General features: G+C 50.1%; 1 protein-coding gene across 1 annotated transcript in view; it reads left to right on the top strand.

Moving 5' to 3' along the window:
* The window catches only part of LOC138157617 (transient receptor potential cation channel subfamily V member 3-like), a 42,558-nt gene that overhangs the window by 2,714 nt on the left and 19,249 nt on the right, over positions 1–20,595 (top strand). Inside the window, exons 3-9 of the mRNA XM_069083248.1 lie at positions 6,058–6,162; positions 6,723–6,809; positions 8,218–8,372; positions 9,125–9,301; positions 9,727–9,867; positions 16,585–16,865; positions 20,193–20,369. Of these exons, the coding sequence (XP_068939349.1) occupies positions 6,058–6,162; positions 6,723–6,809; positions 8,218–8,372; positions 9,125–9,301; positions 9,727–9,867; positions 16,585–16,865; positions 20,193–20,369 (1,123 nt within the window). The remainder of the gene's footprint in view (positions 1–6,057; positions 6,163–6,722; positions 6,810–8,217; positions 8,373–9,124; positions 9,302–9,726; positions 9,868–16,584; positions 16,866–20,192; positions 20,370–20,595) is intronic.

Consider the following 20,595-nt stretch of genomic DNA (forward strand, 5'->3'; position numbering starts at 1 on the left):
CCAGGAAGGTCCAGGGCACGAAGGGCTGAAGTGGGGCCCAGGAAGGTCCAGGGCACGAGGGGCTGAAGTGGGGCCCAGGAAGGTGGGGGCACGAAGGGCTGAAGTGGGGCCTGGGCAGGTGGGAGGAAGGAGGGGCTGATACAGGGCCCAGGAAGATCTGGGGCAGGAAGGACTGACAGTGGAGTCAAAAGTCTGCTGCCTCCTACCTGTAAAACTTGAGGCGGATGAGCCTACCTCTCAGGGCCTAGGTTTCTTTTTCTGTAAAATGGTGACAAAGAAGCTTCCTAGCTCACAGAGCTGCCTCAGGGAGCACAAAGGCCAGCAGGAGGTCCTGGGCACTTGGTAAGGGCAGCATTCTTGTCTCCCAGAGACTTGGAGCTCTTGGGAAAACATGTGTGTGACTTCACTCACCCCCATGTAACTCTCTACCTGCCTCAGAAATCTCTGGGCTCTTCTCTTGGTGCCTGCTAACCTTGCCTAAGCTAGAGCCCAGCTCTGACCATTAATCATAACTAACTTCTCATGGCTCATTCGCTCTGGTCACAAGCCCTGGGAGTGTGGGGGTAGAATCCAGACAGCCCAAGGGTCACCTCGACATCTCTGAGCCCAACTCAGTCCTGCAGGAGACAAGAGTCGTCTCTCTTGGCCCCAATTCTTCCCCAAAGGTCTTGGAGTTGAAAGGAGCCCTTGGAACTCTGCGGCTCAGCCCGCACACCAGGAGTCCTGCCTACTCTCTGTCCAGCCTTCCTGTGAGGGGCTCCCCATGTAGGGATGGAGCCCAGGTCCCATGCTGGACACATCCTCCATGATTGATGTCATGCCCAGATTTGCCAATGGGCCCAGGGAGGCTAGGTGGCCACTTGCCCTCTCCCACAGAGAGCCTGTGGGGCCCAGATGCGGTCCTGAAGGAGTCAGGCCTCGTTAGAGATCAGGCTCATTTTCCTCCGTCTTCTTGGCTGTTAACTCCCCTCTCCCCATAGTCCCAGGGAGAATCATTGGGTGTTCAGATTTGGCTTTTGTCTGGGCTCTTCCCCAGAAAGGGGAGTAGCAGTATGCAATGTAAAACTTGCCCAGGGTCACCACCCAGCTGCCCCAGGTTGGTCATAGGACAGCTATTTATTCTCTCCACACAAAAGACAGGCATGAGACACAAATAGTCCCAAGGATGCATTGGCCAAGGGATGTACCCAAGCAGCAGTAATGGTTAACTACTGTTATACTCTTCCGCAAAGCTGAGACTTTCAGTATCAAAGCATGAAACATCTTGAAGGGCCACTGAGTCCGCGTCATGTCCTTGTCTTGTCTCCGTGCCCAGTGCTTCTCCTTCAGGGGTGTCTGGGTACGTCCCGTAGCGGGGCCAGCATCAGCTGAGGAACCTAGGCAGTCCCAACCAGTGAGCTCCCAAAGTTGTCTCCCAGGCTGGAAATGCCCAACTCAGGTTTGATATTCAGTCACCTCTGCTCAAGAAAGAGACAGAGATGAGAAGAGGCAGCCAGGCTGGCTTTGAGCCCCAGACTTGGGATCCCCTGGGCCAGCATGTGTGCAGGCAGACAATGGAGAGAGAGCTCCATGCCACCCAGAGAAAGCAAGGAAGGGCCAGGGACGGAATCAGTCCTCTCACCATCTCCTGATTGGACAGCTCTTTCTGCTTCCGTGGCCAATACTCTCTAACATGGCTTATTTTTGTTTGTTTGTTTGCTTTTTTGGTGGGGGGAAGGCAGGGCAATTGGGGTTAAGTGACTTGCCCAAGGTCACACAGATAGTAAGTGTTAAGTGTCTGAGGCCAGATTTGAACTCAGCTCCTCCTGACTCCAGGGCTGGTGCTCTGTTCACTGCTCCACCTAGCTGCCCCTCTGACATGGCTTTGACACGTTCTTCCCCCAAGCTGTCTCAAGTAGAAGGGGGAACCCCAGGCCCCCCAAACTTGTTGAGTCATCCCAGAGCACCGAGCCCTTCAGACTTGAGCCATACATGTCTCTGGAAGATGTTCCAAGAATGTCTCATAAACATTTGGTAGCAATGGAAAGTAGTGCTAGGGGATGGTCTTCTCTGCCAGTCTTTTGGGGGTAACAAGGCCTGTAGTTTACTCCCAGCCTTCAGCATCTTCCTCCAGATGTCCTGGGAGTCAGCCTCCCCCATTCTCATAATTGCATGCCCCCCTAGTGTGCATGGATGTCGCCTGTGGCGGTCCACGCACTTTGCCCGTCTCTGCTTCCCCCAGTGTCATTTTGACTTTCCCACGTGGTACAGTCCCACAGAGGCTGTGACATTAGAGACTAACTGTACTGGCTCCGCTCCCCAGAAGAGAAGATAACTGCTTGCAGAAATCTTCCCAGATAGTTTCCATTCTGTTGCTGTGCCCCTTCTAGCTACATCACCGAGGGGGACAGTCAGCACATGCGAGGGAGGGAAGGGAGCCTTGCTTTGCTTTTTTATGATGCCTTTTGTTCCTACATCACCTTCATGTCTGACTATGTCCCTCCCAGCTCCCCTCCTCGAAACAGAGATTAGAAAAGAAAGAAAAAATGTAGCCCAGAAAAACCGACCAAGGCCTCCTGGCCCTCCCAGAGAAGGGAAGGGCTGTTTCCTCCATTCTTTCCTGAGGCCGCGTTGGCTGTTCTGGTGACTGCTGTTTGCTTTGGATTTGGGGTTCGTTCCCTTGTTATTGTGGCCTCTGTGCACGCAGAGCTTGGTTACACTTTGCTTGACTCCATGCTTCAGAGAAGGCTTCCTGCTTTTTTCTGCACCCCTCCCACACACTGTTTCCTTTAGCAGACAATCCATATGCCTTTATATTCCCACGCTATGATTCACGTGAGGGTTTCCTGGCTGCTGGGCATCTGGTTTGTTCTTGGTTCTTTGCTACCACAGAAAGCACCGCTGTGAACCCTTGGCTGTGCATGTGATCCTTCTCTCTGCCTTTGAATTCTTTGGGCCCATGCCTAGGGATGAGCTCTCTGAGCCCAAGAGCTGGGGATGCGAGCAGCATTCCAGTGGCTTTCCTGAATAACTGGGCCACTTCACAGCTCCAGCAGCCGACTCGTGCCTGCCTTTCTCTAGTCCCCCAACATTTCCTAGTCCCACCTTTCATCCTGTTTGCCGATTGGCTGAGTGTGAGATGAAAGCCGGGGCGTTGGGCTTTGCGTCCGTCTTATTAGCTAGTCTTTCCAGGGGTTGTGGCTCATGTGCATTTCTTCTCCCAAGAACTGTTTGTTGAATATCCATCTTTCAACTGCTTATCTCTTGGAGAAGGGCATTTGGCCCTTGGGATTTGCTCTGCTTCTCCAATGAGTCCTGTGTATCAGACCTGGATTAGAGATATTTCCCCAGTGGTCACTTTCTCTTTTTAGCTGAGCTGCATTGATTTTATTTGTACCAAAGCTTTTCCATTTCATGCCATCAAAGGCTCCTTCCCCGCCCTGCTCCCTTTCCAGTCTTCTTAGCTTTACTCCCCCAAATCCAGTGCCACCGGCCTCACACCAGACCCTCCCCCTCCATCTCCAGACTGGGGAGATTGCCTCGGGCTGTCCCCCAGGCCTGGAATACTCTCTCTCTCCTCTCCACCTCCTGGCTTCCTTCGGGTTTTAGCTAAGCCCTCCCCTTCTGCTCCCTCCACCGTACTTCTAGCACATGCCCTCTGAGGTTACCCCCTTCTTCTGCCTATGCCTGGTTTGCACATATTATACCCTCTTCCCCATCAGATGGGGGTCCCTCGATGGGTGGAGGCTGTCCTCTGTCTTTCTTTGTATCCTTGATGTACAGCGCAGTGCTGGGCACACCGTGGCATTTAATAAAGACCTGTTGGCTTGCCTTGTTCCGTGTTTGGTGAAGACTCCTCTTACCCACAGCTGTGAAAAGTGCCTGAGCTCATTGCTGGTGTGACCATTTACATTCAGGTCCCACAGTGACTTTCAACTTCTTTTTAATCACACGGTAGAAGATGTTGCTCTAAGCTGAATTTCTGCTTTCCAGTTTTCCCAGGAGTCCTTGCCAAACGGGCAGCTCTTTCCCACAGAACTGATGTTCCTGGGTTTATCAAACACTGATCTATTGAGTTGAATAGCTTTTTGCTCTCCCTGATTCTTCTAATACCAAATAATCTCCTAATGCTTTTGAGGCTGAGTCTGCTTTGTTAGGAGAGTTTGAGGCCCACACGTTCTATAGTTCCAACAAAGGAGAGACTCCCAGGTGGTGGTGACAGTTCGGTCCTGTGGGAGGTGCTGAGAACTCCTATTTGGGCAGGTGGCCTCCCATGGCCTGAATGATCCTCACTCCTCCTCTCTACCCCCTTCATTCTCCAGGGCTGACCACATCAATGCCCACAGTCCTTGCTGAGCAGTGGCCTTGAGAATCAATCATTTGATGGCTAGTGGGCATGGATTAAGCACCTACTCTGTGTTACATATTGGAGATACAAGAAATGGACTGTGAGAAGCTTACGTTCCAAAGGGGGAGACCATGTTCCTCCGTTTCTTGTCATAGCAGTACTTAGAAGGGTCACAGACCGGGCCAGGGGCCCAAGGGCTAGTCTGCTCATGAGCTGTCTGCCTGCTCACCTGTGCTTACAAAACCCAGTTCGTTCCCTCTGGATTCCATTCAAGGAAAGGCACAAACAGCAGAGTTCTTCCAAGGACAGAGAACCAGGAGGCAATGAGTTTGTCCTGGACAGCTGCCTGGGAGGTTATGGAAGGTGGGGGAGAGAGGGAAGGGAGGAGGCCACAAGGGCCAGAGGGGAAGAGTGTGAGGGTAGGAGGTGAGTCTGCTCTCTAGTGCCCCAGCCTGACAGAGACCCCATCTTCCTGCCAAGCCTCCCTCCTCCTCCCCTCTACCTCTAGCTCTGGGAAGAGGGATCATATCTACACCCCTATGTGGGCTGTCCTTCCCTCTTAGTCTGTGAGCTCCTGGAGGGCAGGCAGCAACTTGATTTTGGTCTCTGTGTCTCTAGCAGTTAGCGGTGCTGGCCCACAGCAGGCACCTAATAAATGCATTTTCATCTATTCATTCATTCATTCACCCTGGTGAGGTTTTAGCTCCACAGACTGGCACATAACATACCCTGACTGAGAAAGGAGAGGTACTGCTTTCCTGGACAGGATGGCCACCAAAGTGCACAGAGTTCCAGGCCTGGAGTTGGGAAGACCTGAGTTCAAATCCAGCCTCAGATACTAGCTGTGTGACCCTAGGCAACTCACTTCACCCTGTTTGCCTCAGTTTCTTGATTTGTCAAATGAGGATCCTGGGAAAGGAAATGGCAAATCACTCCAGTATCTCTGCCAAGGAAGCTCCAAATGGGGTCTCGGAGAGTCAGACGTGACTGAAACACCCAGATCACTTTGGTGGCTGAATGGAGGATGGACTGGGTGGGAGGGACCTGGAGTTGACAGACCCCTCCCCACCCAGCAGCACTGCAGTAACTGCAGGGGGGTGGGGAAGGGGGGGATGGCATCAGAGGAGAGAACATATATTCAAGAGATCCTCCAGTGCTGACCTGGACAGACATTGGCACCATATGGGATCTGAGTGGTGAGAAGTACTGAGGAGTTCAGGCAGGAGGTGAAGAAGGTTGAGGGGGAAGAACGAGTTTGGGGCATCTGGTTCGAGATGTCAGAAAGGCAGTGGAGATGGGAGACGTGAGGTCAGCAGAGAATGGGGGCAGGAGAGGGAGACCAAGAATCATGGGCATAGAGATGGCCATAGAGATGATCATGGGGTGAGGGAGAAGAGAAGGGGGCCCAGGACCAAGCCCTGTGGGGCCACCCATGGTGAGGGGGTGGAGAAGGAGCTAAGGAAGCTGGCCAGGGGGAGGAGAGCCAAGGGGGCCACCCAGCAAACCTGAAGAGACCATGAATGCCCCAGGTGGGTACTTCCTGGGCTGGGCCTGCACTGGAGGTGGTCTGAGGCCTCGTCCACTTCTCTGGCTGACCCACAGGACTGGGGCCAGGGTCTCAGCTGGGCTGTGAATGGACAGGCAGGCAGGCCTGGTGGCCTCACAGGGGAGGCCAGTGTGGATGGCTGACTCTGGGTACCAACTGAGCTCTTCTCTCCTCTGTCTGACAGTGCCCATTTCTTTCTTGAAATTGAAGGCTTCGAACCCAACCCAGCAGCCAATAAACCTTCTCCTCCCATCTTCCCCAAACCCATGGACTCCAACATCCGCCAGTGGTGAGTGAGCCCAAAGAAGGTGTTGGTATGTGTTTATGGGTGTGCATGGGGCACAAGTGTGCATGTATGTGCGTGCATGGGGCACACATGTATTTATGAGTGTGCATGGGGCACACTGTGCATGCATGGGCATGCGTGTATTCATGTGTGTGCACGGGCACACATGTGCATATGCGTTTATGTGTATAGAAGAGTGCATGTAGTTCACACGTATGTGTGTGTATGTGTACGTGTGTGCATGGAGGTGTGTGTGTGTGTGTATGAGTGTGTGTGTCTGTGGGGGAAGGAGAGGGAGGAGGTGACCCAGGCCACACTTGGCCAGAGGCTATTGGAGTTCTCTGACTCAGGGGCTGTCTGTGGCCAGCTGGAACTGGCCGAGCAGGTGTGCCCCTCCCTGGGGTCAGTAGGGGCCAGGAGAGCACAGAGAAGCTTGGGCCACAACTCAGTCAGCTCTGGGGCACAGTCCTTGGCCCCAGAAGCCCTCCTTCTCCCTCTCCCCAGAGGCCTGGCCCTGCCCCCTCCCCCCTGGCTCCATTGCACCCCTTTCTTTTGCCTGGCAGCAGCCCTGGGACCTGTGATGACATGGACTCTCCCCAGTCTCCTCAGGATGACGTCACTGAGACCCCCTCAAATCCCAACAGCCCCTGGTGAGTGAGGCTTGCTGGACTCAGGGTGACTTTCACTCCCAAAGCAGGAGCGCGGCTAGCTGGGGTCCAGGGCCAAGCCACAGGAGGGGCTCCACTAAGGAAGCCTGGGGCCCTGAGGGAGGGAAGGCTCCATGGACAGAGCCCTTGGCCAGGAAGCTGGAGGCATGACCCTGGGCAAGTCCTGCCTCTCCTGGGCCTCAGTTTCCTCATCTGTAAGTGAGCAGATTAGATGAAGATGACGTCTCTGAGGTAAAAGTAACCATGGAGGGAGGGAGTGGGATCACACAGCAGCAGCCGCAATTATTGCTGAGCTGCTGGACAATGACCCCTCCCTGTAGGAGCAGGCGGGGCTCTGGAGACTGGACTTCTTTCTAAGAAGCTTCACATCCTTTACTGCTTCCTGAAACAGAGGACACTGACCAGGGGCCCCCCGGACAAACTCCGCCCAGTGCCCTCCCCAGGCCAGCTAAGGCTCTCAGGGCTGCCTTCCCCTTGCCCTGTGGCTCCAGACTGCTGGGTCCTGCAGATTTGGGGGACAGGCTGCCAGTCGCCCCTTCTCACGAAGGTCACCAGGGCGGAATCATTTTGTGAAAAGCTCCTGATGTCAGAGCTGGTTGGTGCCTTTGAGAGCCTTAAAGGGTCTGCAGTGGGACCCAGTGGGGAAGGAGGCATGCCTCAGTTGGGAGAGAGCAGGCACTGCCCCACACCCTATGTGGCCCTGGCCAAGCGACTCTGCTTCTGTTTGCCTCAGTTCCATCAACTGTAAAATGAATGGTGTGGGACAGGCCCCTTAGCAGTGCTCCCATCCCGCCCCCTCCCCTTCCCACCTAGGACCTATCCATGTAGGGAGTTTCCCCAGGCCTTTGGAGCAGCAAAATGCTAGCTCTGTGACATTTGTCAGCAGCGAGGAATCTAGTAGCTCTGGACTCTGGCAGCCCTGGGCTAGTCCCTTCCCTCTCTAGGTCCGAAAGTGGACTGGATCAGCCCTTAGGGCACCCTCCCATTTCTATAGATGAGGAAACTGAAGAGGTGATGGGTGAGCCCTGCCACCTGCAAGGTGGCCCTCGCCAGACATACATCCTCCCCGTCACTGAGCTGTGGGGATCGAGGTGCCCCCTTCCAAGGGGAGTTGAGTGTAGGAAGAAACCAACCAGTGGCAGTCCACGTTGAGCCCTGTGGAATTAGGCTCTGAGACCGGACTCCCAGGAGGGGTCGGGTGGGGGGTGGGGGCTGGGGCCGCTGGGCAGCAGGTTTTACTGGTGTAGGGGGCCCATGAAGAGATTCTCAGTACACTCACTCTCCCCTCCGACCCAGACCGGTTGCAGGGGCCGGGTAGAGGGCTGGAGGAGGGCGGTCCTCGGGCCACGGGGCTGACTTGGGGGTACTCTGTTCATTCCTGTGCCCTCAGTGTCAGTCTGGCCAAAGAGGAACAGAAGAAAAATAGAAAGAGGCTGAAAAAGCGCATCTTTTCAGCGGCAGCTGAGGGCAGCGTGGAGGAGCTGAGAGGACTGCTCATGGAGCTCGGGGAGCTGTCCAGGAGGCGCCGCACCATGGACCCTCTGGGTCAGTGACAGCCAGCTTCCATCGAAGCCTCCCTGCCTCCCCTCTCCCTCCCTCCTTCCCTGACTCCCTCCCTCCCTCTTTCTCTCTCATTCTCCTTCCTTCCCTCCAATCTTCCCTCCCTGCCTCCCCTCTCCCTCCCTCCTTCCCTCCCTCCCTTTCATCCTCCCCCTTCCTCCCTCCTTCTCTCTCATTCTCCTTCCTTCCCTCCAATCTTCCCTCCCTGCCTCCTCTCTCCCTCCCCTTCTCCCTCCCTCCACTCTGAAGGGTCTATTGTGGGACACTGCGGGTGGGGCTATAAGGAGGTTTTTTTTTTTTTTTTCCCATTCCAACAAACATTATTAAGCATCTTTTGTGTGAGAGGCACTGTGCTTACCCTCAAGGAGTTTCCATTTTCTGGCAGCTGGAGAAACAGACATGAGTTCATTGTTCATTTACCCATTCATTAAACATTTATTAAGAACCTCCTGTGTGATCTAGGTCCTGAGCACCTACTGTGGGGCAGCCCTTCCCCCAGAGTCTGGCTTTGCTGGGTCCTAAGACCCAAAGCCCAGGGAATCTGAATTTCCACCTTTGCACAGCAGCCATGGCTGGGAATCCAGTAGCTTTCAGTGGAGGGAGAAGCCTCCGTAAGCACTCAGGGGATGCTCTTGGTCTGGGGTGATGTTAGCACAGGCAGGAACAGTGTGAAGTGGGATGGGTGGTCCCGGCGCTGCAGCCAGGACTGTCCATCACCGGCACTCCTGTGTCCACAGACTACCTGATGCATAAGCTCACAGCCTCTGACACTGGGAAGACATGTCTCATGAAGGCCCTGCTGAATATTAACCCCAACACGGAGGAAATTGTAAGGACCCTGCTTGACTTTGCGGAAGAAAATGACATTTTGGAACGATTCATCAATGCAGAGTACACAGAGGAAGCCTATAGAGGTGGGGTGCTGTCTCCTCCCTGTTGGGGTCCTGGGTGGGCATGAGAGAACCATGGTGTCCCCCAGGCTGCCCCCAACACCTTGGCATCTGTTCTCCCCCCCACCCCCTAGAACAGGTTCTGTTGTCATGTCTATCTGATAGGGAAACTGAGACCTGAAACAGTGACATAGTGTGCCCAAGGCCACCAAGGGGTGTGATTGGGAGCCAGATTGGGAGCTGAAGGAGCCAGGGATGACCTCCCATCTCTACTCCTTACTAGCTATACGCTGGAGCAAGTCCCCTGCCCTCTCTGGTTCCCACTCTCTCCTAGGCAAAGTGAAGCAAAGTACCCTCTATGGGTTTCAGACCAAGAACAGTATGGGGATGTCCAGGTTTTCCCTCTCCTTGTCCCCAGCCCCTGATGGGTCTACCCTGTTTTGTTGTAGGACAGACGGCCTTGAACATTGCCATCGAGCGCAGACAGGTGGCCATCACTGAGGCCTTGATCGAGAAGGGAGCTGATGTCAATGCCCACGCCAAGGGCTTATTCTTTAACCCTAAGCACAAGCATGAAGGCTTCTACTTTGGTAGGTGGGGGCTCTCAGCAACCAGTCCTGAGGGGAGCTGGGGTCACAAGTAGTTGGATGGTAGGTAGCATTGGTCACCCCCATCTTCTTGCTTCCACCGCCAACCCCACACCAAACCCAGCTTTTTCTGATCTCTTTGACACATAGACCTCATCAGTGGGTTAAAGTTTAGAAACTTGAGGATAATTGTCCCAAATTGCTTTCCAGAATGACTAGCCCAGTCTGCAGTTCCACCAACAATGCATAAGTATTCCTGTTTTCCCATCGGGTCTCCAACATTTGTCATTCTCGCTCTCTTTCTTAATCAACTGCTAATTTGATGGGCTTGAGGTAGAACCTTGGAGTTGCTTTAATTCACTTTTCTCTAATTACTAGTGATTTGAAGTATTTTTTCCTTTGACTTTCGATAGCTTGCATTTCTTCCTTAGAAACTGCCCATTAATATCCTTTAGTGATTTGTCAATTGGAGAATGATTTTCATTCTCACAAATTTAAATCAGTTCCTTATATAGCTAGGAAATGAGACCCTTATCCAAGAAACACTGCAAAGACTTCCTTCAATTATCTTTCTCCCTTCTAATTTTGCCTTTTTTGTTTTGTTTGTATAAAACCTCTTTACATTTTATCTAATCAAAATTGGCCACTTTATCTCTCATGTTCCTCTCTATCCTTTGTCTGTAAACTTTCCCCCATGCACTGATATGACACTTCTTTGCTCCTCTAACTTGTTTATGTCGTCACCCCTTGTGTTTAACTTGTGCTCGTCTGCAGCACATCTCAGTGTAGGCTGTAAGATGGAAAATGCTCTGTTCTTTGTTTCCCCCTTTACCCAGTGGTTTTTGTCAAATAGTAAATCCCTCCCCTAGGAGCTGAGATCTTTGGCTTTATCAAGTCCCAGGTTGCTGTGCTCATTTGCTGTTCTGTGTTGTTTACCTAATCTGTTCCACTGATCAAATTATTTCTAATCCAGGATGAAATCATTCCAATTAATCCTACTTTGTGCCGTGGTTTGAGATCTAGTCCTGCTAGGCACCCTCCCTCCCCCCAATCTTCTTGCTTTTATTCTTCATGGTTTTTCTTGTGACTTTTAACCTTTTGTTCCTTCAAATGAATCTCATTTTTCTAGTTCTCTAAAATAATCCTTTAGTTGTGTTATTGGTATAGCACTGAACGAGTAAATTAATTTAGGAGGTATTATCATTCTAATGATATTAACTCAGTCTACCCATAAGCAGTCAATACTTCTCTACTTATTTGGCTCTGTGTATTTGTATAAGGAATTTTTTGTAATTGTAATTTATATAATTCTTGGGGAACTTGGCAGAAAGAAATCCCAAGTATTTTATACATTTTGTGGTTATTTAAAATGGAATTTCTCTTTCTTCCTGGGTTTTGTTGATAATATGCAGAAATGCTGGTGATTTATATGGAAATATTTTATGTCCTGAAATTATTGTTTAATTGATTTTTTAGTTGACTTTCTAGGGTTCCTTAAGTAAACTGTCTATTATTTGCAAAACCCAATAATTTTGTTTCCTCTTTGCCTATACTTACTCCTTCAATTTCTCTTTCTTGTCTTATTGCTAAAGCACATTTCTAGCATTTCCAGCACTTCACACAATATTCTATACTTAGTAGATGCTAATTGTTTGACTAACTAGTACTATATCAAATAGTAGTGGTGACAATATGCATCTTTTCTTTACCTCTGATCTTACTGGAAAAGGTCCCTACTTTAGACTTCTTAAATATAATTATATTACTTATCATATTTTTAAAAAGGTCCATTTATTCCTATGCTTTCTAGTGTCTTTAACAGAATGGGTGTTATATATTGTCAAAAGCTTTTTCTACCTCTATTGATAAAATCATGTGATTTTTACTGTTATTAATTTGTATGTTATATTAATAACTTCTCTGATATTGAACTAGTTCTGTATTCATGGTGTAATTCAACTTTGAATAGCATACAATTTTGTGAGATATTGCTATAATCTCCTTGCTGATATTTTATTTTAAAATTTGCATCAATATTGATTCGGGATATTGGTCTATATTTTTCTTTTTCTATTTTGACTTTCTGATTTATATTTTTATGAAGAAAACTTAGTGAGACCCTGTCTTTTCCAATTTTACAAACAGTTTGTGTCACGTTGGAACTAATTGTTCTTTAACATATGATAGAATTTGCTTATAAATCTATCTGGTCATTGTTTTCCCTCCCGTTTGAGAGCTTGGTTACGGTTTGTTTGGTTTTTTTAATTCTGAGACTGGGTTACTTAGTTCTTGTCAAGCTTCTATGAGCATTGTACATTTTAGTAACCATTTATCAATTTTATTTTGGTTGTCAGTTTTATTGGCATATAATTGGGTGAAAATTTCTAAGGATTTCCTTTACTTTTTCTTCATTTGTTGTCAATTATTCTTTTTCAAATTTTATACTAGGGATTTGAGTTTTCTATTTTTCTTTCTTTCTTTCTTAACTGTTATCTAATGGCTTGTCAATTTCATTGTATTTTTTAAACTTTTTTTTTAAGCAATTGGGGTTAAGTAACTTGCTCAAGGTTACACAGCCAGTTATTTCTGGGTGTGGTGCTAAGCCCGGATTCGATCCCCAGGTCATCCTGACACTGGGGCCGATGCTCTTACTCTTTGAGCCACCTGGCCACCCCTGAGCAATTGGGATTAAGTAATTTACTCAAGGTTACACAGCCAGGTATTTATGGGTGCTTAAAAACAACTTCTAAATTAATTTTTGTTTCAATTTTGTTAATCTCTTTTTTGATTTTCAAAATTTCTGTTTTGAATCTGATTGCATTGTTTTAGTTTGTTGGGTTTTCTGGTTTTTTATATGAATATCCAATTAATTTATTTGTTCTTTCTTTTATTGATTAAAGTGGCTCAAGATATAAATTTTCCTCTAAAAATGTTCTATTTGTATCCCTAAATTTTTGCTATTTTCTCATTGTTGCCATTATCTTTAATGAAATTTATCTATTTTTTCAATAACAATCTTTGACTTACCAGTTCTTAGAACTAAGTTATTTAATCTCCAATTGCTTAATCATTTCCTCAACAGCCTAGTATCGAAAACAATTCCATTGCATTATCGCCTGTATAAGATGTATTTTGTATTTCTGCTTCTCTGCATTTCTGAGGGGTTTATGCCTTAATAGTTGGTCAACTTTTGCAGATGATATATGTTCTGCTGAGAACTATGTATAGTTCTTTCAAATACCACTCAATAATCACCAGAGGTCTATGAGATCTAACTTTCCCAACTCTCTTCAGGTCCTTAATTTTTTTCTTTTTTGATTGAATTTTCCTAGATTTGAAAGGGGGTACTTGTGGGCCTCACTATTTTAGTTTTTGTTGTTGTTCAGTTGTTTCAATTATGTTGGACTCTTTGTGACTCCATTTCGGGTTATCTTGGCAAAGATACTGGAATGGTTTGCCATTTCCTTCTCCAGCACATTTTGCAGATGAGGAAACTGAGGCAACAGGGTTAAATGACTTTACTGGGGTCACACAGCTCCTAAGTGTCTGGGGCAAGATTTGAACTCATGAAGATGTCTTCCTGATCCCAAGCTCTATCCACTGCACCACTTAGCTGCCCAGTTGGTTTTCAAACTAAACATTTTAGTTTTACTGTCTATTTTTCCTTGCAACTCATTCAGATTCTCCTTCAAGTATTTAGATACTATGCCATTTGGTGCATATTGTTAAGTATTCATATTAATTAATTGTATATGGTACCTTTCCACATAATATAGTTTTCCTATTTATCATGTTTAATGATTTTTTGATGTTGCTTCATCTGAGATTATGATTGCTTCCCTTGCTTTTTTAAAATTTCAGTTGAAGCAAAATGACTTTGCTCCATCTCCTCATTTTAACTCTGTGTGAATCTTTACATTTCAAGTTGTCTCTTGTAAATAACATACTGTTGAATTCTATTTTCTCATCCATTTTATGGGTGCATTCATCCTGTTCACATTCATAGTTGGGACTGTTAATTGGTGCATGTCTTTCCATCCTGTTCTCACACTTTCCCCTTTCTGTTCCCAGCCATGTGGGATGCATTTATGCATTCAGCTCTCTGGCCCTTCTTCTCTTTCTCCTGCCCAAAGCCCAGTCACAGATTTTTTCCTTCCTGTTTCCCTGCTGAGTGAAACATGGTTCTGCACCCAACTGTGTATATGTGTGTGTCAGCATTTTACTCTCCTGATGTCAGTTCCAGTGACAGTGAGATCACAAGGGTCTTAGTGGGACTTCATGTTGTGTCTCTGTGCATCAGTGTTCACTCCCTTCTGGAATGCACGTGTCTATTTACTTTTCTAATGTTTCTTTTGGCCCCGTGTTTGTTTTTCAAAACTTCTATGCAGTTTTGTCTTTTTTCCATCAGGATTTCTTGGAAATCTTTGATTCCTTAAGGGTTCGTCCCTGCTCCATCCCCCCCTCCCCTTCCCACTCTCATAGGATTATATTCAACTTTGCTGGTAAGTCACTCAATATTGTAAGCCTAGATGTTTTGTCTTTTAGGGTTTCTTCATTCCAAGCTCTGTGGTCCTTTAGAGTAGTAATCAAATAAAAAGCCTTTCCTGCCCTCTACATACCCCATAATGCAGCCACACTGGTCCCCTGTCCATTCTTCCAGAAGAATCTTCCCCTCGCTTTTTGTCTCACCAGCTTTTAGCACAGTGCCTGGAACTGAGGGAGCAGTGACTGTCTGCTGGTTGATTTGAAGGGATAACTCCTAAATCTTATGTTGGCAGCTAGGGAGAGTGTAGAGAGCACCAGGCCTGGAGTCAAAGCCTCCTTTGCCTGAGTTCAAATCCATCCTCAAACACTTACTAGCTGTGTGACGCTGAACAAATCACTTCACAGTGTTCGCCTCAGTTTTTCAGCTCAGCTCAATGAAATGACCTGGAGAAGGAAATGGCAAACTATTCCAGTATGTGCAGTGGCCGCGGCAGCAGCAGCAGCAATGATGACAAATCTCCTGCGATCCTGGACTGGGGCTCCTTCTGATGGCTTAGGGGATTTTTCTTGCCTCGGAAGCTCTGGATTTGGGCAGTGGTATTCCTGGGAGTTCTCAGCCTGAGGTTCCTTCAGGAGGTGACCAGCAGATACTTGGTTCTGTGTCCTCTGCTTCTGAGAGATCCGTGCAGTTTTCTTTCAGCATTTCTATTATGTCCAGCATCTTTTTTTGGTCATGGCTTTTAGGCAGCCAAGTAACCCTTTAGTTGTCTCTTCTTGCTGAGTTTGTTATTTTTTTTTTTATATGATATACCCGTGAGGGTCAGAGCTGAGACTCCAAACCAGGTCCTACAACCTAAGACAAGCCCTCTTCCTATTGCACTCCCTTGCCGGCCCAGGACCCAGAATTCAGCAGTAGCAGCAGGATAGCTGACTGGCTAGCAAAGTCACTCAAGTTTTCATCCTCCAGTCTGCACATGCCAGGCTGAAGGTATTCTGTGGGTCTACATCTGCTCAAAACATAGCTACCAAGCCCCCACCAGTGGCTTCACCTTCCCTGGTTAGCCAATGGACACACCGACTCAAAATCAAAGGCTTTTAAAGAAGTAGTCCAGGAAGAAAGGAAGCAATGGAGCTTCTCCGCTACCCTGTGAGCCTGGGTACATTCTGCACCCTTTCAGTGGGAAGAGAAGACCTGCTTAAAGAATAGGCAGTGTGGCCAGGGCATAGATAGCTGCACTGTGGGGCATGGCAAGGCAGAAGGTGCTCTCAGGGAGGGGCAGCTCACAACTCCTGGGTCATCACTGGACTGGTTGGGGTCCATGCAGCAGACACTTTGGCCCAGTGCCTGGGTTCTGCCAAGTGAGTCATCCCAAGGAGTCCTTGCTGGCCTTGAGATCACTGCTGTACTGCTGGTCACTGCCCTGATGGCCTTGCATGGTCAGTGCTGGTCACTGCCCTGCTGGCCTTGCATGGTCACTGTTCTGCTGGCCATGCATAGTCTCTGCTGGCCACTGCTCCCCTGGGCAAGATGCCCCTTCTCCACTTGTAGCCCTTGGCTTCAGCTGGAGGCCCCCCCCCCCCACCCTCCCCTCCCTCTCTTTTCACGTACACCCTGATTCCCTGGTTTGCTGCTGCGTTTTTTTAAAGCCCATCATGGACCAGGGTCATACCCTGGGGGGGGCACGGGGTGCTCTGTTCTTCTGAGCCCCTAGTGGCTGGAGTGGTTGTTTTCTCTCCAGAAGAAGTTCCCTCTTCCCAGGTCCCAGACTCTGAGGAACACGCAGATGCTCTAGATGACAGGTTCCTTCAGTCTTAAATCTGCTTTCTTCAGCAGGCAGGGTACCTCTGTCTCTGGAGTCTGTCTGATCTGGGCTCAGAAAGCCTACGTAACTCCTGATTTAATTTTCAGGGGCTGAAGCCTAGTCAGCATCTTTTCCAAGGCCCCTCATCTAGGAAGTCTCCCGGAGTTCTAAGGGCTGAGAACCCCTTCTACCCCCTCCCCCTGCCAACATAGAAAAGGCTCAGGAACAAGGCTAGACTCAGGGGCCAGGGACAAGGAACCTGCCCCTGGGCTCGCGGCATTCCTGCCCTTTCCTCTGTCCACATGGCTGGTCAGCCTCCTTTCCCAGCCTGAGACCCAGCGCCGAAATCCTAACGCGGCCCGTGCTCTGGCGGAGAACGCGTGAAGGTACAAAGGCGGCGGCACTGGACTCACCTCTGGGCTCCCGATCGCAGGTGAGACGCCCCTGGCCCTGGCCGCCTGCACCAACCAGCCAGAAATCGTCCAGCTGCTCATGGACAACGAGAAGACGGACATCGCTTCCCAGGACTCGCGCGGAAACAACATCCTGCACGCGCTGGTAACGGTGGCCGAAGACAGCAGGACACAGAACGACTTCGTCAAGGAGATGTACGATATGATCCTGCTGAGAAACCGGGACCCAGAGCTGGAGACCGCGCAGAACAAGGACGGCCTCACGCCTCTCCAGCTGGCGGCCAAGACCGGCAAGTCGGAGGTGAGCCGCGTGGCGGGACGTGGGGAGGCGGGACCCCTTCCTGGGCCCTGGGCAGCGCTGGAGACCGGAGCCTCCCAGGCCCACAACTTTAAGGGCCCTCATTGTAAAGAGAGGAAACTGAGGCCTGAGGTCCCCCGGGGAGTAAGGTCACAGGCGGGAAGGGAGTGTGCTTTCCTTTTCTGTGGGCTGGGTCCTTTGCCTGGCCCAGGGAGCAGCTCAGGGATTTCTCTGCTCTTTTAAATGCATAAAACAAAAGATACGGGGAGCCAAGGAAGTTAAAATCCGGCCATCCTACTGTTTTCGAGACCAGTCACCAATGCAGGCTAATCACCCTCCTGTCACTGCCCCCTTAGAGGGCCCAAAGGACACAGCCAGGGGCTGTTACCAAGCCTGGCCAAGTCCAGCCCTTCCAAGTGCAGGGATCCCTTCTCCACTATGCCTTTTTAGAAGCTGGCCGAACTCTTCCTAGACAGTTTGGGGTCCTGCCCCACCTCCAGATAGGAGTAGTCCCGTCTTCCCCTACCCCAGAGGACTGGTCAGCTGGACAGGGAGAAGAGAGCCAGTCAGGGGGATGGACTGTCCAGAGCCATCAATACTTCCCCCAGGGGCTCATGTTGGCAAGGCAGAGGGCCTGGGCTCACCAAATATTCCCCTTGAGACATGAAGGAGCCCAGAAAGGGGTCACATACAATGCAGTGAGGATTTATTGACCACCTACTAAGAAAATGAGACAAAGCTGTTTCCAGAGGGAGAAGGGGCTGAAAACTGGGGTCAGACAGGCTTTCCCTGCCCCCAGCTGTCAGCTACACTGTGCTTTGAAGAGGCTTGGGATTGTGGGAGGATCATATCCAGCCTTTCCTCCCCCTTCACCAGCCTGGCCTCAGAAGTGCCATGGTCTAACCACTATGCAGCTGGCCCAGGCTGTAGGCCATGCCTAGCCCCCTGCTCAGGGGGCATGATGCCAGCAAACCCTCCTGGGTCAGCCACAGGTCAGGTGCCTCTGGGTTGGGGGCCAGTGAGAAGGGCCAGGCAGGGTGGAGGCCCCAAAGGGAGCCTTGACAGTTCCCAGAGAAGCCAGGGAGAAGCCAGGGATGCTGGGCAGCGCCCAGGGGCAGGATTCCAACAGAAACTGAATTGTACGGCTTGGCGCCGGCCCCCCACAGGGGAGAGACCGAGGCCTTGGAGGAAAAGCAGGGTCATTGTTCACCCTGAGCAGCCCCAGCCAGACTCCCCCAAAGCATTTCTCTGGGGGTCATTCTGCCCTCCCCTCCCCCCACACTATGTGTGTGTGTGTGTGTGTGTGTGTGTGTGACTGTGTGTATTGTGTGTGTCTGGCCCTCTTCCCCAGGGAACTCACCACCTCCCTGAAGAGAAACCTGTCTTCTCTGGGCCTGTTCTCTCCAAACTTATAAGCAGCTTCATTCATTCATTCATTCATTCCCTCAGCCAGGTTCTCTTGACTGGTCAAAGTGCAGCCCAGGCTTGGAAGGGCTCCTAAACTCAGCAGGGCTAGGGGAATGGGGCAGAAGGAGAAGTCACAGTCCCTGCCCTCAGGGTGTTTATAGTCACTCACAGAACAAGGTAGGGGCAGGAGAATGGTCTGTGGGGTTCAGACCCAAAGAAAAGTGAAGAGGATGGGAACAGAAGTTTCTCACATCCAGAGCAAGTCCCAAGTGTGTGTGTGAGTGTGTGAGTGTATGTGGGTATGTGTATGAGTGTTTGTGTGTGTATATGAGTGTGTGTGGCTGTGCCCTTGGGAGCCCCACCCCATGTGTAATGACATGTTTGAGTGTGTGTATATGAGTTTATGTGAGTGTGTGTGGCTGTGCCCTTGGGAGCCCCACCCCATGTGTGATGATGTGTGCATCTGGGCTCATGTATGACATGTGAGCCCACCACCCAGGTTGGGGCTTGGGTGTGCCTTTGGGAATTTCTGTCATTCATTCAGAAGTTAACTTGGTGGTTCTGAGTGTGTCCAGCTCAGGAGGGCCCCAGGTCTACCCTGTGTTCTGGAAAAGGGCCATCAGTGACCTGGGGGCTCCACAAAACACAGAGCAATGGATCTGGAGGCAGTGAGACCTGAGGTCAAATCTTTCCTCAGACATTTCCTGGCTGTGTGACCTTGGGCAGGTCACTTAACTTCTGCCTGCCTCAGTCTCCTCAATAATAGCACTTGTATAGTGCTTTAAGAATTGCAAAATGTTCGTGTTAACTCATCTGATCCTCACAATAACTGCTATTTTACATTCAAGGAAATTGAGACAGACAGGGTCACGCAGTCAGTGTCCTGTCCGAACTCTCATGGATTCATGGGTGAATGGAAGTTTTGATTCCTTCCTTGCCTCAAAGAAGGTGTGAGCTGCTGGGATGGGAGGGAGAGAGGGAGAGGGGGAAAAAAGTTCAGGAGAGACTTGGGTTTGAATCCTCCCTCTGACACTCCCTGAGTGAGCATGAGTGAGTCTCTTCAAGCCTTTGCCTGTTTCCCCACATTTACAATGAAGAGGTTGGCCTCCATGGCCACCTCCGACCTGGGATCCAGGAGTCTGTGAAAAGGCAGATGACTGGGAGGTGATGCTGAGGCTGTGTGAGGGTGTGCTGCATGACCCAGGGAACAGGCCTCAGGTTGTAAATGGGAGGCGCCTGGGTCCTTCAGGGAGTGACTGACTATGTAAAGTGTGACCTCCCGGAACACCAGAATACCAGTGTGTCCACATCAGATAGAGATGCAAAAACATTTGCCCAAATTGAAAGGTACAGCTCCTCCTTATTTCCAAGCCCTTTCTCCTTTTTTTTTTTTTTTGCCTTTTTGGAGGGCAATTGGGGTTAAGTAACTTGCCCAAGGTTACACGGCTACTTTTTTTGTGTGGGCCAAAGGGAACTTGGGTCCTCCTGACTCCGGGGCCAACACTTTACTCACTGTGCCACCTAGCCACCACTACCAAGCCCCTTCTTAATGGGCACTTATCAAGTCTTTATTTCCTGCTGTTGGGGTTTTCTCCCCTCTAGTCTCTTCTCTGAGCCTTCCTGGGAATCAGTGAAGCAGACAGGGTAGGGAGGCCCTCTCTCATTTCCCCCTCTGGAAGAAAAAGGCTTGAGATCAGAAGTGAGCATTCCAAAGAAGATTTACCCCTCTCCCCCAGCCCCAGGGCTGGACTGGAGGGGTGTGGCTCAAGTGGAAATGGAGTGGTAACCCCCTTTCCAATATCCTTGGGCTCCTCTGCTCATCCTCTCTCCCAAGCTGGGGGTGGTGGGACTGGCACTAATGGGGCTGGTGTGGAGGAAGAGAATTCCGCCCGATGGCCAGTCTGGCCCTTCTCCTGTCCTCAGATCCTCAAATACATCCTCGGCAGAGAGATCAAGGAGAACCCTCACAGAAGCCTGTCTAGAAAGTTCACAGACTGGGCTTACGGCCCCGTTTCATCCTCCCTCTACGACCTCACCGACGTGGACACCATCACAGACAACTCAGTGCTGGAGATCATCGTCTATAACACCAACATTGATGTGAGTGGCCTGCTGCTGCCCATGGGAGGGGAGCCAGGGAGGACCTTCAGTCCTTCGGGTCAGGGATGTCTGCTGCTCTCTGTCACCATCTGCTGGAGTGTAGTGACTAGGAAGCCTGTCCCTGCAAAGGGCTGGAGAGCTTTAGCATGTGGCTGAAGCTAGCGCCCAGCCAGGGAGCAGCTATGAGCCTTCAGCCTAGCGCCCAGCCAGGGAGCGGCTATGAGCC

Source organism: Petaurus breviceps, unplaced genomic scaffold (assembly GCF_028583685.1).
Source record: "Petaurus breviceps papuanus isolate PSGF00001 unplaced genomic scaffold, PetGlider_PUasm1.0 173, whole genome shotgun sequence".
Classification (NCBI taxonomy): Eukaryota; Metazoa; Chordata; class Mammalia; order Diprotodontia; family Petauridae; genus Petaurus; species Petaurus breviceps.